The sequence below is a fragment of the Spermophilus citellus genome, assembly GCF_964194105.1.
Source record: "Spermophilus citellus genome assembly, chromosome: 9".
In the NCBI taxonomy this organism is placed as follows: domain Eukaryota; kingdom Metazoa; phylum Chordata; class Mammalia; order Rodentia; family Sciuridae; genus Spermophilus; species Spermophilus citellus.
Genome location: NC_138191.1, coordinates 21,348,047 through 21,366,919, shown reverse-complemented (window position 1 = coordinate 21,366,919; position 18,873 = coordinate 21,348,047). Strand labels below are relative to the sequence as shown.

Sequence of the window (18,873 nt, the reverse complement as noted above, 5' to 3'; positions counted from 1 at the left end):
AAAGGCTTCTACCAAACTTTAACACCAATCCTCCACAAATTCTTTCAAAAAATTGAAAAGCACCTGTCCTAACTCATTCTATGAACTTAGTGTTTGCCTGTTACCAAAGCCAGACAAGAGAATACTCCAAGAAAAAGAAAATTACAAGCCAGGTACAGTGGCATATCCCGGTAATTCCATCAACTCAGGAGGTTGAGGCAGTGTCAACAATTTAGCAAAATTCTGTCTCAAAAAAGAAAATTTAAAACGGTTGGGGAAAGCTCAGTACAATCCCCAGTATGGGAAAAAATAGTATTCTTTATGAATATTGATGTTAAATTCCTCAACAAAATATTAGCAAACCAAACTCAACTGCATAATTTAAGGATTATACACCATCACCAAGTGGTATAAACTCAACTGCATAATTTAAGGATTATACACCATCAGTGGTATTTATTCTCAAAGCAAGGATAGTTCAACATGAAGAATTGATATAATTCATCACAATAATAAGATAAAAGGAAAAACCCCACATGATCATCTCAATCGATGCAGAAAAGTCTAAGATAAAAATACTTATCAAACCAGGAATATAAGAAAACTTCCTGGACTTGAGATGTAGCTCAGAGGGAGAGTGTTTGCCTACAATGTATGAAGCTCTGGGTTTGATCCCCAGTGATGCAGGAAAAAGAAAAAAAAAGGAAACTTTCTCAACACTATTAATATCATATACAAAAATGCACAGCTAACAATATATTCAATGATGGAAGACTCAAAGCTTTACAAGCCCTAAGAACAGAAGCAAGACAAGGATGTCAGTTTTGCCACCTATATTCAACATGTATTGAAGTTGTAGAGTTCTAAAGTTCTAGCCTAAGCAATTACAAAAGAAAAAAAATGAAAGGCATCCAAATTGGAAAAGAGGAAGTAAAATTATCTTTATTTTCAGATACGATCTTCTGTCAGGAGGATTACACCAAAAACCTGCTAGGGGTAGGTGGGAAGAATAGAGGTATTTTGGACTAGGCAGGAATTTAGGGAAGGGCGGGGTCATGGGGACAGGAATCAGATATTAATACCCTATGTGTATATATGGTTACATGACCTGTGTAACTCTACATCAGTACAACCAGACAAATGAAAAGTTATGCTCCATTTATGCATGATGTGTCAAACAAAATGCATTCCACTGTCACATATAACTAATTAGAACAAATAAAAATTTTTTTTAAACCTGCTAGAGCTAATAAATTCAGTAAAATTTTCAGGATATAATATCAATGTTGCATTTCTATATGTACTAGCAATGAACCATATGAAAAGAACATTAAGAAAATAATTCTATATATGACATAAAATAAGATACTTAGGTATAAATTTAACCAAGGAGGCAAGAAACTTGTACACTGAAAACTAGAAGGCATTGCTGAATGAAATTAAACAAAATATAAATATATATTCCATGTTCATAGAGTAGAAGCCTTTATACTCTTAAGGTAACAGTATTACCTAAAGTAATCTATAGGGTCATTGCAATGCTTATCAAAAGCCCAGTGGCAAGGTTTAAGAACTCATATTTCCTCATTTCAGAATTTGCTACAAATCTACAGTAATTAAAACACTGTGGGCCAGCCAGAGTGGTACATGCCTAAGGCAGAAGGATTAGAGGCCAACCTGAGCAACATGGCAGGACTCCAACTCTTTAAAAAAAAAAATACCAAAACAGTGTGGTATTGTTGTAGGATGGACTATAAACCAATGTAATAGAACAGAGAGGCTAGAAATAAACCCTTAATTATGTGGGCAAATGATTTTCAACAAAGGTGCCAAAATCATTCAATGAAGTATAAATGGTTCTAGGAAAACTAGATATCCAAAAGAATGAGGTACCTTCAAAATATACAAAAGCATATCCAAGAATTAACATGAAATTTATCAAAGACAATTATGTATGGCATGTACATCTCTGTAAGAGCTAAAATGTTAAAACTGGAATCTTTTTTACATAATGGATTTGACCATGATTTCTTGCATATGACACCAAAAGCACAGCAACAAAAGAAAAATAGACAGATTTAACTTCATCAAAATTTAAAACTTTCATGTATCAAAGGATACAATCAAGCTGAGTGCAAGGGTGCATGCCTGTAATCTCTGCAATTTGGGAGATTTGAGGCAGGAGGATCACGAGGTCAAGGCTAGTCCCAGCATCTTAGTGAGACCTTGTCTCAAAAAATAAAAAGGGCTGAGGATGTAGCTACGTGATAGAACACCACTTGGTTCAATCCCCAGTACCACATTTAAAAAAAAAAAAAAGGAAAAATGATTGGAAAGAGGGGCTCACAACAGAGTAAAAAGGCAACCCACAGAATAGGAGACAATATCTGTAAATCAAATATATGATTCAGGGTTAATAGCCAGAATAGAGTACTCCTAAAAGTCAACAACAAAAAAATAAAAACCCAATTCAAAAATTTGTAAAAGACTTGAAGGGATTTTTAAGAGATATTTTTCCAAGAAGACATACAGCAGAGGATGCAGTTTAGTAGTGGAGTGCTTGCCTATAAGACCCTGGGTTCAACCCCCAGGACTAAAAAGGAAAGAATCAGTGTATTTCACGTGAATTACCAAGAAGATATACAGATGCACAATAAGCATACAAAAGATGCTTAATATCACTAATCATTGGGAAAATGCAAGTCAAAACTACAATAAGATACTACTTCGCTCCCATTAGGATGGCTATCATACAAAAGAAGGTGAAAAAAAAAAAACCAGAAAATACCAAGTATTGATATAACCACTTTATAAAGTAGTAATAGAGATTTCTCAGAAGACTAGGAATGGGCCCACCATATGACCCAGCTATCCCCTCTTAGGTATTTATCCAAAAGAACTAAAATCAGGGGCTGGGATTGTAGCTCAGTGGTGGAGTGCTTGCCTTGCATGTGTAAGGTACTGGGTTCAATCCTCAGAACCACATAAAGATAAATAAAGGTATTATGTCTATCTACAACTAAATTTTTTTTAAAAAACCTACTATATACTATAGTGATATGTGCATACCAATGTTTGTTTATAGCAGCACAATTCACAGCAGCCAAGTTATGGGAACAGCCTAGGTGTCCCTCAGTAGACAATTGGATAAAGAAAATGTGGTATATATACACAATGGAGTTATACTCAGCCACAAAGAAGAACGGAATTGTGTCATTTGCCAGTAAATGGATGGAACTGGAGAATATAATGGTAAGTGAAATAAGCCAGAAACAGAAAATAAAGGGTAAAATGTTTTCTCATAAATTTGGAAGCTAGAGAAAAATAAGAAAAATTTTAAAAGGTGAGTGGGGTCTCACGAAAATAAAAGGGAGAACTGTGGGATAGAGGAAGGGGGAACAAAGGGGAGGGAGGAGGGATGGAAAAGGGAAGGAACAGCAGAGTGAAATTAACCAAAACTATGTCATGTGCATGTATAAACATATCGCAATGAATTCTATTTTTATGTATAACTATATTTCACCAATTTAAAAAATACCAAGTATTGGCAAGGATATAGAGAAAGCATAAAGTTTGTGTACTACTAGAGGAAATGTAAATGGTACAACTTCTGTGAACAGTATGGTGGTTCCCCAAAAATCTAAACATAAAATTACCATATGATCCAAAAATTCCACTTCTGAGAATTGAAAGCAGGGACATGAAATATTTGTACACCCATATTTATAGCAGAATTACTCATAACTGCTAAAATATGAAAGCAACTCAGCTGTCCATCAGTGGATGAATGGATAAATAAAATGTGGTAAACAATGTAATATTGTTCAATCTTAATGAGAAAAGAAATTCTGACATGTGCGGATAACCTTAAGGACATTAGGCCATGTGAAGTAAGCCAGACACAAAGGTAAAGTTCATTCCTTTGAGATACCTACAGTAGTTGAATTCATAGAGATAGAAAGTAGAATTTTGGCCAGGTTTGGCCTATAATCCTTGTGGTTCAGGAAGCTGAGGCAGGAGTATGACAAATTCAAGGCCAGCCTCAACAAACTTAGTGAGACCCTGTCTCAAAATAAAAAATAAAAGGAGGATCAGGGATGTAGCTCAGTGGTAAAGCACTCTTAGGTTCAATTCCTGACACACATACTCCAAAAAAGAATGTAGAATATTGGTTTCTAAGAGCTAGTGGGAGGGGAGAATGGGCAGGTATTGTGTACAGAGTTTCTGTTTAGGATGATGAGAAAATTCTGGAAGTAAAGAGTGATGATGGTCACACAAATTGTAAATGTATTTGATACTATTGTACTGTACATTTAAAAATGGAAAACTGAAATGATGTATTTACCCCAATAAAAATATTAATTAGAAAATGTCTCCTTTTCCATTTCCTGGTGTACAAACTATAAAATTGAAGTTAATTCTTCCTTAAACATTTGGTAGAATTCTCTGATGAAACTTGTGAACCTGGAGATTTCTTCTTGGAGAGTTTTTAAATTATAATTTAATTAATTATTAAGAACTATTCAAGTTATGTCATGCTGAGTGAGTTATGGTAGATTGTATTTTTCAAGGAAGTAAGCCATTTTGTCCAACTTTTCAAATATCTGTGTGTACAGATGTTATACTATTCTTTTATTATCCTTTTAGTATCTGCAGGATCTATACTGATAGTGCCATATCACTTCTGGTATTGGTAATTGTTATTATTTCCCTTTTTATCTTTGTCAGTCTTAGAGGTTTATCAATTTTATTGATGTTTTCAAAGATTCACTTATTTCTCCATTTTGGGGGGTTTACTGATCTTCTCCATTATTTTTCTTTTTGTTATGTTTTCAATTTCATTGATTTCTGCCAACTATTATTTATCTTTTTCTATATTCTTGAAATGAGAGCTTAGATTATTGAATTGAAACTTTTAAAAAATGTATTTTTAGTTATAGATGGACAAAATACCTTTATTTATTTTTATGTGGTGCTGAAGACCGAACCCTGTGCCCCATATATGCTAGACAAGTACTGTACTTCTTTTTTTAAAAATATTTAATCACAATACCTTTATTTCACTCATTTATTTTTTATGTGGTACTGAGGATCGAACCCAGGGTCCTGCACATGCAAGACGAGCACTCTACTGCTGAGCCACAACCCCAGCCCCAAGTACTGTACTTCTAAACCACAACCTCAGCCCAAATTGAAACTTTTATTAGTTTCTAATATGCACAAATCCCAGTGACTCAGGAGGGTGAGGTATGAAGATTGCATATTTGAGGCCAACCTAGGCAAGTGTCTAGACCCTGTCTCTAAAAGAATTAGAAGGGCTAAGATGTAACTCAGTGGCACAGTGCCCCTAAGTTCAATCCCCCGTACTGAAAAAAAAAAAAAGATTTTTTAATAAAACATAAATTTCCCTCAGTACTGTTGGAGCTCTATCCTATAAATTTTGATATGTTGTATTTTCATTTTTGCCCAATTCAAAGTGTCTTTTTCGAAAATTTCTGGCCAGGCACTGTGGCTCACTCCTGTAATTCCAGTAGCTCAGGAGGCTAAGGCAGGAGGATTGCAAGTTCAAAACCAGCCTCAGCAATAATAGCAAGGTGCTTAGCAACTCAGTGAGACCCTATCTCTAATAAAATACAAAAAAGGGCTGGGGATGTGGCTCAGTGGTTGAGTGCCCCTGAGTTCAATTTCTGGTACCCACCCTCAGTTTTTTTTCCTGAAGACTTTCTCTTTATCACTATTTGAGGAGGCATCCTGGGAGTGTGCCTTTGACCTGCAACATACCATACCACATCTCTGTGAGAAAAGAGAAAGGCAAGCTGCAACAGCCATACTTCTGGATGTCCGTGACTTCTGCACCACTGTCCAGCTCTACAAAAATAACACTCTATGCCACCATAGTAGGCTAACTTTTTTTCTTTGGTTCCTAGGATTAAACCCAGGGGTGTTAACCACTGAGCCACATCCCCAGGCCTGTAGAGATGGCCTGGCTAAGTTGTCCAGGCTGGCCTGCAATTGCTTGAGTCTCTCCTGAGTTTCTGGAGATTACAGGCTTGAGCTACCATTCCCAGCCTGGCCTGAACTAATTCTTCAGATGAAAACAAGACCAGCTTGTTGAATGAAAGGGTCAGGAGTAGAGGATAGAGAAAATCCTGTTCTCAGGGATCCTACTCTGCTCCCTCCACCCAAACAGGACAGGCTGGAGTGAAAAGGGAATTAGTTTCCCCTAGAGGCATATGACTAGGTACCCTGCTGTGATACCTAACTCTAGCCTATTTTCTATATGCCTAATTTCTAGCAGTCAATTGTTTTGGCATTAACCTTCCAATTTGGGGAATTTCCAGTCCTAACCCTTCAGCTACAAAGGGAATTTAGGGTTTTTACAAACTTTAGATGTTCTCTGGGTTCCCATGTGCCCTTGAGTCCGGTTACCCCGGACTAGGAATGTTTGGACCTGGGACCTGCCAGAGGTTTAGCCATTGCTGAGATTTGCATGGGAAGATTGCTCAGTGCTAGGTCCAAGGGTGGGAGGCATCTGCCAAGGGAGAAGTGCTGTTTTGTCCCCAGCTATTTCTTTTCAGGGTGCTGGGGATGCATTTCTACACCTATACCTCAATGCTTGGTAAGTGCTTTCTGTGTGAGCTATGTCTCCAGTCCTGTACATTTTTTGAGATCCTGACAGGTTGTCTAGGCTCTCTGCACTTGATTTATCTTCCAACCTCAGACAAGTAGTTGGCATTACAGTCATGTACTACAACCCAGCTGAACATCATCTTTAATAAATTGTTTTCTTGAAACAAAACAAAAAGACTTCCTCTTTAGCCCAAAGGATTATTAAAAGGGTATGGTTTGGTTTCCAAATGTTTGGATGTTCTCTTGGTATCGTCCTGTTACTGATTTCTAGTTTGATTCCACTGTGATCAGAGGATACATTCTCTGTGATTCCAATTCTTTTAAATTTTTGATATTTGTTTTATGACTCAGGATATTGTCTATGTTCAAGGGGCACTTTAAAAGAATGTTAATTTTTGTATTGTTGAATGGAATATTCTATGAGTACTAATTTGATCCTATCAGTTGATGGTGAGTTCTATATTCTTGATGATTTTCTGTCTAATTGTTCTATCAATTATGGAGGGGGGTTATTGAAATCTCTAATTATCTGTGTGGTTTCTCTTTTTAAAATATTTTATTAATTATTATTAATGGGCCTTTATTTATTTATTTGTTTATATGCAGTGCTGAGAATTGAACCCAGTGCCTCACGCATGCGAGGCAAGCGCTCTACTGAGCTACAACCCCAGCCCCCCTTGTGATTTCTCTATTCCTCCTTTTTCTTTACATATTTTGTTGCAGCTCTGTTGTTTGGTCCATAAAATTTAGGTCTACTACATCTTTTTTTGTGGACTGCTCTTTTTTTTTTTTTTAATCATTATATAATGTCTTTTCCCATCTCAATAATGACTTTTTTGGCTTTGGTCTATTTTATCTGATATTAATATAGCTATTCCTGCTTTCCTTTGACTTATGTTTATATGATATATCCTTTTCCTAACCCTTTCAGTCAAACTCTATATTCAAAGTGAGTTTCTCATAGATAGCATATTTTTATTCACTCTGTAGCAAATATAAATTGGTATATTTAGACCATTTATATTTAATGTAATTATTGATGTGATTTGGTTTAATTCTGACATTTTATTTTGGTTTTCTATTTGTCTTCTGTTTCTCATTTCTCTCTCTCTTTCTTTTCTTGAATTTTTCCCTTTCCTGAATCTTTTAGAATTTTATTTAATTTACCCGTAGTGGTTTTTTTCTTTTTCTTTTGTTTTGTTTGGGTACTAGGGATTGAACTCAGGGGCACTTGACCACTGAGCCACATCTCTAGCCCTATATTTTGTATTTTTTAAATTTAGAGACAGGATCTCACTGAGTTGCTTAGCACCTCACTTTTGCTGAGGCTGGCTTTGAACTTGCAATCTCCTGCCTCAGCCTCCCAAGCTGCTGGGATTACAGGCACGTGCCACCAACACACGTCTAAATCAATCAGGATCACTCCAGGTGAATTTGGGCTGACTAAATACACAGACACAGGAAGTACATTTTTCTTTGGGATTATTCAGCAAAGCCTCTCTGCTTCGGCTCCCACAAGGGAGGCGAGGGAGGCAGACAAAAGAGGAGGAAGATGTTCTGAAGCTTCTTCCTATTGAGGGGAAGACACAAAGAGAAGGGGTCAGGTTTTGGGGTTGAGTCTAGCTTCCTGATGTCTTGTGGTGAGCAGATTGACTGACATCTTGGAAGGTCACACCCAACTCTGGTGCTATGTGGGATTAAAAGGCTGAGCGAGCGAAAAGGACACATAACGTGCACATCCCAGTTAGAGAGGCAGTGTCAGTCCAGTCCGCTCATGTACTCATGCTCATAGTTCACACACACACAGCCCATGGTTGGCTCACAACATGCCTACTTGTAGTGTTTTTAAGAGTGTGTGTATCTCTTTCTTTCTTTCTGTGTTGTTAGTGATTGAATTCAGGGTCTTCCTTGTGCTAGGTAAGAAATCTTTATCACAGACCTATACCCCCAGCCTGTATCTCTTTATATAGATTTTTTAGTGGTGGCTCTAGGTATTTCATATATTACATGTATTATTTATGTTATATAATATGCAATGTTATATGTAAGTATGCTTGTATATACAGATATAGATATAAAATCAGTTTACTGGTGTTATCACTGTACCAGTTCAAGTATAGAAATCTTATCTCCTTTACCTTTCCTGCTACTATAATATAATCATCTTAAACATTTCTCCTAAGATATTTCAAACCACATCAGACAGCATTATATTTTTGCTTCAGTTGTCAATTGGCATTTGGCCAAATTGTAATAGTTTTATCTTAGAACTTCAACTAAGAAATCCTTTGTACATTTTAAAATATTCTCAAAATCTAATGATATAAGGAACTGATCAACAAAATAAAGGGACAACCTATATGAAATGGAAGGAAATATTTGTAAACCATAAATCTGATAAAGGGTTAATATCTAAAATATACAAGAAATTCATAAAACTCAATAACAAGAAAACAACCTGATTTAAAAATTTGTAAAGGACACGGAAAGGTGATTCTCAAAAAAACATTCAAATGGCCAACAGGAATATAAAAAATGTTCAACTTGCAAATTAAAACCAGAATGAGGTATCTTCTCATGCTCCTTAGGATGCTATTACCAGAAAGACAAGAGCTGGGGTATAGCTCAGTGGTGTATGCACAAGGCCATGGGTTCAATTGCTAGCACCCAGGGCAGGAGGAAAGACGAGAGAAGAAGTATTGGCAAGGATATGAAAAAAAGGGAACACTTATACAGTGTTGGTGGGAATGCAAACTAGTACATCTATTATAGAAAACAATATGAATATTCCTCGAAAAGTTAAAAATAGAACTACCAAAAATAGAACTACCATATGATCTGAGTATATCTAAAGGAATTGAAATCAGTATACTGAATAGATGTTTGTACTCCTTAGGGGTTTTTTTGCAACATTATTTACAATAGCAAAGATATGAATTTATCCTAAACGTCCATCAATGGATGAATAAGAAAATATGCTCATGTGCACAACAGAAAACTATTCTGCCTGAAAAAGAAGAAAATTCTGTCATTTGTGATGGAGACACAAATACTGCATAATATCACTTACATGTGGAGTCTAAAAAAGTCAAACTCATAAAAGTAGACAGCACAATGCTGATTACCAGAGACTGGGGAAAGGGAGGTATTGTAGGGATGCTGGTCAATGGATATGAAATTTCAGTTAGAGAAGATGAATAAATACAAGATGGTGAATATAGTTAATTACAATATGTTGTATACTTAAAAATTGTTAAGAGCATAGATTTTTAAAGGTTCTCACCACAAAAAAAATGATAGGTCTGTTAATTAGCTTAAGTTAGTCATTCCACTATGTGTACATGTATTAAAACATCATGTTGTACACCACAAATGTAGAGAATTTTTATTTAACACTTTTTCAAACTTAAAATTTTTGATGGGAATCTATAAACAAAATAAGACTAGTGTGGCCATGACTTCATTTTATATTTGTCACTTATACTTCTAACTTGCCAACAACTGTCTAAAACATGGGATCACAATATATGTTTGCCCTGAGTAAGTAAACTGTTTTCTAACTTTAGCTGAGAACTGTAAATAATAAGTTAACCAAAAGATTAATTTTCTAAGTTCTTTTACCTCAAATTAATTTTTCCTCCACTGGAGATTTTCAGTGCAGCCCTATGCACACCTGATACTCTAATTTAGTTGACTGTAAATAGATAAATCATACAACTAACCTGAGAATGGAAAAAAATTACAAAGTATCCAATTTAAACTTTACCTCTCTCCCAGAGTATTTATCTCCAGTGGCATCCAGATGTCTCTTAAATAATTCTACCACAGCAATGTAGACCAGTTCATACTGTTCCTGAAGAGCATCATAAACCAGAACAAATGAAGAAAACCAAAAATCTTGGTGAACTACAGAACAAGATTTCAGGAACATAAATACCCATCAAATATCAATATGGCAGACCTGAGAGGACCACCCAACATAATTTATTAAACTTAATAACAATGCCTTATGTTTATGTAGTCCATTTCAGATTTCAAAGCACATTTAGGCTACTAGAAATAGCTGAATATTTTACATCATTTTAGCTAATGTACAAGATCTTATGGCATATTTCTTTTATGTTTTAACCCCACTTTCTTATCTTTCCTTCCATTATCATTTCTTCCATTATCATTCCTTTAATTCTGTTTTCTTTGCTCACAATTAAAAAATTTATTTCATCCTAGATGCATTTCATGTAAGCCACCTTTATTTTTCTGGAAAAAGGTAGATAACAGTTGGCATACAGAGAGAGAGAGAGACAGAGAGAGAGAGAGAGAGAGAGAGCGCTAAAATATGTCTTATCTAACTTGACAATTGCTCTGTGAAGTAGGTAGGTTATTATGCCTATTTACAGACCGTTTGTCCAAGGTCATTCAGAAGTAATTTCTAGAACTTGGTTTAAAAACTGAATCAAGTTGCTGAAACTTTATCCTAGTAGAAATATCAAAGAAAAATAAATGTGTGAATAAGGCTTGGAAATTTGTGATTATAAAAGGATACCCATAGAGAAATGATACCTCTACTATTATAAGGTTTATGGATTTTCACTACTGTTTTCCTTTATGTCTACTCAACTACTTTCTCTGATATATTACACAATCCCACTCAAATTAAAAAAAAAAAACTTTTTCTAGAGGTACTTTTAGCAGGAAAACAATGTAGGGTCTTATATTACCCAACAGCTATGGTACACTCTTTTAATTTTTTTTTTTTAAGAGAGAAAAATCAAACAGGAAATACTCATCTGGCTACACTGCCATTTTGTGGTTAAAGTAATATCAGAAAAAGCAGCTATGACTGTTAAGATATTTGTTCAGCGAGTCATTGATAATGCCAAAATGTGAGGGCTTTTTCAGCTGTCTCTAACTCTTGAAAGTAGGGTCTGGACTTAGTGAGACCCTGTCTCAAAATAAAAAATAAAAAGGGCTGGGATATGGCTCCGTGGTTAAGTGTCCCTAGGTTCAATCTCTGATACCACACACACACACAGTAGACCTGGAGTAGAATTTTTCTAAAATGGGGTATGGTTTTATTAATTTAGTATTACAACTGGGTTGCATACTTCCTGTATTTTTATGGATCACCCTTCTTTCAAGTCTGACAGCACCAAACCAGCTAATGTTTTCATTTCACATAAACTTTCCCCTCATAGGTTGATTGTAGAAAACACCTACAGTCAACACATAAAAAAAATATTTTTTTTCCACAAGCTATTAGTGGAAAGCCTGTGTGGGCCCAACAAATAGTTTTTTTCCTTCATATTTTCCCTTCAGTTCACAACTTCTAGATTAAAATTTCTAAACTGCCATTGTCAGTTGTTTTATCTTTAAATCTAGGTGCAACTTCATTTATAAGTGCTTGAAACACTTTGGGGTCTTCCTACTTCAAAGTAAACAATTATGCAAAAACAAAAAACCCTGGCATATACTAAACATCAATAAATATTTGATGAGTGAAAGAGTAAATGCTAAATTCCATCTTAAAGATGAGACCACTTAGAAATTACTGATACAGATTCATGAGTGAAATTAATATTGTAGTCTATGAAAGATTTGAGCTAGGAAGAGATCCTAATAGAGTAAACAAGCATGGGTAATCTGAGGGAGGGTTTAAAGATACATAATATAGTATGATTGCAATTATTTTTTTAAGTATGCATACACTAAGGATTAGAAAAACTATAGAAAATGGTAACTATCTCTAGATAATATATATTATTATTATTATTATTTATTTTTTGTACTGAGGATTGAACCCAGGGGCACTGAAGCCACATCCCCAGTCATTTTCTACTTTTTTTTCATATTTATTTTTTAGTTGTAGGTGGACATAATAACTTTATTTCATTTTTATGTGGTGCTGAGGATTGAACCCAGTGCCTCACGTGTGCTAGGTGAGTGCTTTACTACTGAGCCACAACCTCAGTTCCCCTTTTCTGCTTTTTATTGTGAGACAAAGTCTCACTAAATTGCTGAGGCTGGCCTTTAACTTATGATCCTCCTGTCTCAGCCTCCAGATAGTAAATCCAGTGGGGACTATAGACATATTCCACTGTACCCTGCTAGAATATGATTGATTTTAATCTGAATTTTTGTGGTTTCCTAAAATGAACATTTAAACAGTTTAAATGTTACTACCTTCTAAACTAGAAATTATGATTCCTGGACTGGGGATGTGGCTCAAGCGGTAGCGGGCTTGCCTGCCACACGTGCCGCCTGGGTTCGATCCTCAGCACCACAAACAAACAAAGATGTTGTGTCCACCGAAAACTAAAAAATAAATATTAAAATTCTCTCTCTCTCTCTCTCTCTCTCTTAAAAAAAAAAAAATCTTTATGTACCTCACAGCCCCCACCAGCTATTTTTTAAAAAAAAAAGAAATTATGATTCCCTGCTTTTCTATCATTTCAGAGATTACTATAAAATTTCTAGTTGACATGAAAGTCCCTTAATACATTCTTAATAAGAAATATAATAATGGCTTCTTAACATTTTCCAAAACGACAGTTAAATATGAGGAATGAAAATAATTTGACTCAGGATGAGGGATATAGAAAAAATACTGGGAAAAGAGTTAGAGAAGAGCATTTAGTAGCAAATTGGTGTTACAACAGCCAGTGGTTTGGGGATATCTTACCATTAAACATAGAAATGAAGCAAGACTCATAAATACATGTTCTGATCTGTTCACTATAGTGCATACCTGAGTTTGAACTAACGAAGGCCTCTGTGTTCTCATTTCCTGAATCAAACTGAAAACACTGAAGTTCTCAGGAATTATCTATTAAATAAAAGGGGAAATATCTTATTCCTTTATATCCTTTGTTAACAAATCATTCCTACTCTTTCATAGTCTTGTACTTCTGTGACATCTGCTCTCTTACCGTGGGATAATATCAGAAAAAAATGCATTTTTAAAAAGAATGTGGTTTCTCATCAGTTGCATCATGATTTAAAGACTTGTATTTTCCTTAGAAAAGATTTTAAAACAAGTTTAAAGTGAGTTCACATGGGGGTGATCAAATGACTGAAACTAAAGATACACAAGACAAGGCTCAGTAGATAAGCAAATATGAGAGTTTTATGAAATAAAAGAAATTAGCAGATGGATCTAAAGCCCATATTTTAAGTTTCCCATGTCCTAGTTGGTATTTATTAATTATTTATAAAGGGCTGTGGATGGGAATAATTGTCTATCATATGAAAAACCCTGGGTTTAATCCATGGTAGTGGAAAAAAAATATTAAAGGGGGCCCAGGTGTCGCTCAGTGGTAGAGCACTTGGCTAGCATGTGTGAGGCACTGAGTTCAATTCTTAGCACCACAAAAAAATAAATAAAAGTTAAAAAAATAAAGACTAAAAATAATAAAAGCTCAGTAAAGGTAAAGTGCCCTGGATTCAATCCCTAGATTCCCCCTTACCCCTCCCCCCAAAAGATTTTTTGGTTAAAATACAAATTTTGATTGTGATAAGTTGAGTCCATCATCCATCTGCTAAAGCAGTTTGGATGAAAAAAGGGCAAATAACTATGTAATTTGGGGCAGTGGTTCTCAAATTTTAGCATGCACATGAGTCACATGGAGAGTTTTCTAGGCTCCAACTCCAAAACTTCTGTGATCAACCAACCCATGGTATAAGGTCGAAGTATTTATGTTTCTAATAACTTCTCAGATAATGCTGCTGTTTCTGTCTTGGGGCCACACTTTGCGGTGCTGAGGATCAAACTCAGGGCCTCATGCAAGCTAAGTACTGTACCACTGAGCTACCCTCAGCACCCAGGACCATACTTTAAGAACGACCTACTTAGGAAATGATGTTTAATCATCTGACAAAATGGGTCTACATGTGAATTTTCCACAAAAGATGAATCATGAGAGTGTTTTGAAAAACCAACTATTCCTAAGTCTGAAAGCAATGGAGTAAGCAAACAGGAAGTTCATGCTGAAAGAAACTTACCCCATCTTTAAGCAACATCCATGTATAATCAATAGCACAAATAACACCTGTCCTTCCACAGCCAGCACTGAAATTAAAGATCACAGTTACATGTATACTTGTAGAGAGTGGATCATTGACAATAGCCAGAAAATTTCAATAGCAGATTTGAAAAAAGAAGAAATCTGAAGGTAATTAAATTTTTTAAACCCTACCATTTATCAGAGTATGTTTGCCATGCTACAGTGAATCTCAGGACAGGTCCTAGGCAACAGCCAAGAGTTACTAGAGCTATATTATTCACAAGTAACAGAAAAATATGACTTTAATGCTCCAATTGAATTTTATAGTTTTCTTCTGCTCTTGACCTTTTCCTTTCGATCATGGAGTCCTGGCCAGACTGACATTTGGTTCATTCTAAGTAGAAGGTTCATATATGGCAACCTACCTGCAGTGAATGCATATAGGAACACTGTCATCCTCTTGGTAACAACGCATATCCCAGATGAGTTCAAGGATAGGGTCTATAGAAGAAGGCACATCGTGGTCTGGCCAATTCTTATAATGAAACTGGTAGATAGTTCGAGTTTCCTATAAGAAAAATAGCTAGAATAAGAGGAGAGTTCAAGGTTGGGACTTCACCTCATCCTACCAAAAGATTAGTCTACAAAGTTGCATCTATTTCTTCCTTTTGCAATGTATTCTGTTTTATTCTCTATAGATCTCGAGTAACCAGGTTCCTTTGAGAACAATTAATACTACTTGAGGTCTCTTACTATTGCGTAATCCCCAATTGCCCATTCATAAGGGAGAGATTTTTTTTAAAAATGGTCCAAACCAGATCTTCCCAAGTAGTACATCAGACATGCTGACATATTAAATCCCTTTACCTTTAGAAAGGCTGAGTAGGGCCTATGGCAGTCTGAGCTCTCAAATTTGGCCCCAGTCTATAAACTATTCAGCCTCTATTCATCATACAGATATTATCATTTTATGTGTATGTCATATGTAGACTAGATTGGTTTTATGTGTATGTCATATGTAGACTAGATTGGGGAGCATTATATCAGAGGTCTCTTGAAAATAAAGACTTTTTCAGGATACCAAAGACCCCACCACTCCCCATAGTCTCATGTCTAGCCTCACTAACACTCATATGTATTTAGCTGCCTGATCTCTGTAGGCTTTTGAGTTTATCATTCATTTCTGTTCTTTTTTTTTTTTTTCATTTCTGTTCTATACTTACACTATTGAACTTGGCTTTTAGAGTCCTGATTATATAATCAGATTTCCTTTTTTCAGCTTCCTAAGAAAAAGAAGATTTAAAATATTGGCAATTTCAAAGACAAGCTGTCTGTAAGGTAGAATTTTGCTCAGCCATAATGGGAACAGGCATCATACTTACACAGGATATGGAGAAAGGGCCTAATTGCAGCTGCATCTCTCCTGGCTCAGCCCAGTAGCGCTCACACTTTTTCTGTTACACAAAGCACAATGCAGTGATTTCCTTCTTTATAATCTAGTTTGTTCTGGGAAATAAAACCCCAACCCTCATTCAGAAGCAGGTTTAGCTCTATGTCTTTCACCTTAGGTTAGACACTTCTAATCCCTTTGGGATTCAACCCCTACATCCATACTCTCATGAAATCTCCAAAGGATGGGAAGACAAACATTAAAGGATATAGAAATCATAGACTTCTTAGAAGTCTGAAAAAATAGAAATAGGGATCTATGATCTATTTTTAGTATTTCAAAAGAACTAAAAGAAATTATATGTTTACAAAAACAGTTACACAAGAAGTTTCCTTGGTTTTCATTAGAACTGCCAACTCTGAATGGCAACAGTATGTTAGAATAGTGATGTCCAGAAAAAAATATGTGATTTTCTCATAACCACACTCAAAAATGAAAAAATAAGAAATTATTTTTAATAATATGTCTCAGCCCAGTGTTATACAAAATTTTCGCAGGGCACAGTGGTGTACATCTATAATCCCAACAGCTCGAGAAGCTGAGGCAGGAGGATCACAAGTTCAAAGCCAGCCTCAGCAACTTAGTGAAGCCCTATCTCAAAATAAAAAATTAAAAAGGAATGGAGATGTGTCTCAGTGGTTTAGTGTGTCTGGATTCAATCCCTAGTTAAAAAAAAAATTCAACATGTAATCAACAGATAATAAATAGTAGATATTTAACCTTTCTTTTTAAATCTTTAAAATCTTGTGTATATTTTATATTTATAGTAATTTAATTAGGATGCTAACTTTTACTAGAAATATTTTCCTTCCACTTAGATTAAATAAAATTCACATTTGAAAAAGGTTCATATGCCCAAGTTGTTCCAATCATACGTAACAAGTTTTTCAGTAACTAAACTGAGTATTGTTTATGAATTTAAATCAATTAAAATAAAATAAAATAACTTAGTTCCTTGATCACACTAGCTATATTTTGATTGCTTAATAGCTACATGTGACTAGTTTATACAATTTTGGACAGCACAAGATTAGAAGCTCTGATTGGCAGTTAAAAATATCTGACTAGGGCTGGGGCTGTGTTAGCAGAGCACTTGCCTAGCATGTGTGAGGCACTGGGTTTGATCCTTAGCACCACATAAAAATAAACAAATAAAATAAAGGCATTCTGTCCATCTACAACTATTAAAAAAAATCTGACTAACAGAAATGAGAAAGTGAGGGCTGGAGTATTAGCTCAGTGGTAGAGCACTTGCCTTGCATGTGTGAGGCATTGGGTTCAATTCTCAGCACTACATATAAATAAATAAAATAAAGGTCATTGACAACTAAAAAAAATTTAAAAAAAGAAATTAGAAAATGAATTGTTAGTTTAAAAAGCAAACATTGCTTTTACTTTAAAAGAGAAAGTCTACTGAGAAAATGGAAAAAAGGGGTTCTTAGGGGTGGATAAAACCCTATGAGTCGTATGGCATTCCCAAAGTGAAAACTAGGAAGATGACATGATTTTTACCTAGGCATACTTAAGGTCTGCTGCCAATTTTCCCTTTTTCCTTTACCTTCAGGTCAACAGGTACTAGAAAGTAACTCACCTTTCCCATTTCAAACTCCATACATGCCATTACAATGATCTGGAGAGATGAAATAGAAACTTAAAGCAGCCATAGAGACAGAAAGGGCAGTTTAATATGTGGGTCTCAGTCAGAAAGCATTACTCACTGTTTTTCTGTTTTGCTTTGTTTTTTAACCAGAAAAGAAATTCTAATAACTTATATAAAATGTTGCTCTCACTCTTCCTTCTTTCTGTCCCCACTTCCCTTTTCTCTATTCAAATCAGAAAATTTGTCTTACCAAAAGCCTGTCAAGGTAGGAACTTTCATTTCCTTGAACAAGAATGACATTGTAATTTTAATAAAAGTGGTCTGAACCCTAAAATCCCATCAACCAATTTTAAAAACTCTGGTTTTAATGGGAAATCTTTGTCACATTCTGACACTCTAGCCCTGTTATCCCTAAGAACTGGAGAATAAAGTAACAGACACAACTTTGCACTTACCAGGACACTATATTCCCAAATCATCCTCCAGAAGTCGAGGAGAGTTGTAGATAAAGGACCCTGAGTGGCAATATAAGCCTTGGGTCCATAAACTCCCTAAAGGAGAACAAAAATTACATGAGATGTCTATAGATAATACCCTCTTCTCACCAAGTCCTTTTCCTATTCCCTTTTTTAGGTTCCTAGAGAAAAAAAATGGAATGCTTTTATTTCCTTTTAGTATACCTTAATGAAGTTGGCATTGATATAGTTGGAGTCTTCATCAGAAGTTATTAGGGACAGTTCTACCCGGCTATGATCATCTGTAATACAAAAGAAAGACATAGTGTAACTAAAAAGGCTTACATAGAGGGTTAAGTCGGAGCCTAATATTGTGAACAGTACATACCATGAATGTCAAGTGAGTGAATGAATGAATAAATAAATATCTCTTGCAGTCCTAAATAGTACAATTCTAATTTGTCAATGCTTCTTTCCAGATTAGGAATCATAGTAGTTATTTAGTAAAAGGAAAAATGATTAAACGTGAGAGTAATTACACGTTTATAGAGAAAAATGGAACTTACAGGGCAAAATATCCTTATATCTATTTTTCTTGATATTCTTGGGCCTCTGTGCCACGGTTGTAGGATAGATCTTGTCTGCCTTGTATTTAGTAGATTGCCTTTTCAGCTTCTGTAATAAAATACCAAGAATAATGAATTTTCCTAAAGAAAGGAGGTCAGAAGCTACCTCTAGGGAGCTTTCCCTCTCCACTTT

At 35.4% G+C, this 18,873-nt stretch overlaps 1 protein-coding gene across 1 annotated transcript in view; it reads right to left on the bottom strand.

The window, feature by feature from the left end:
- Positions 1-18,873, bottom strand: part of PTPN22 (protein tyrosine phosphatase non-receptor type 22) — a 50,679-nt gene that overhangs the window by 22,628 nt on the left and 9,178 nt on the right. The window contains exons 2-11 of the mRNA XM_081305275.1: positions 18,681-18,789; positions 18,340-18,416; positions 18,115-18,210; positions 17,651-17,689; positions 15,992-16,063; positions 15,833-15,892; positions 15,035-15,177; positions 14,608-14,674; positions 13,355-13,432; positions 10,376-10,462 (exon numbers count right to left, since the gene is read on the bottom strand). Coding sequence (XP_081161401.1) covers positions 10,376-10,462; positions 13,355-13,432; positions 14,608-14,674; positions 15,035-15,177; positions 15,833-15,892; positions 15,992-16,063; positions 17,651-17,689; positions 18,115-18,210; positions 18,340-18,416; positions 18,681-18,789 — 828 coding nt within the window. The remainder of the gene's footprint in view (positions 1-10,375; positions 10,463-13,354; positions 13,433-14,607; positions 14,675-15,034; positions 15,178-15,832; positions 15,893-15,991; positions 16,064-17,650; positions 17,690-18,114; positions 18,211-18,339; positions 18,417-18,680; positions 18,790-18,873) is intronic.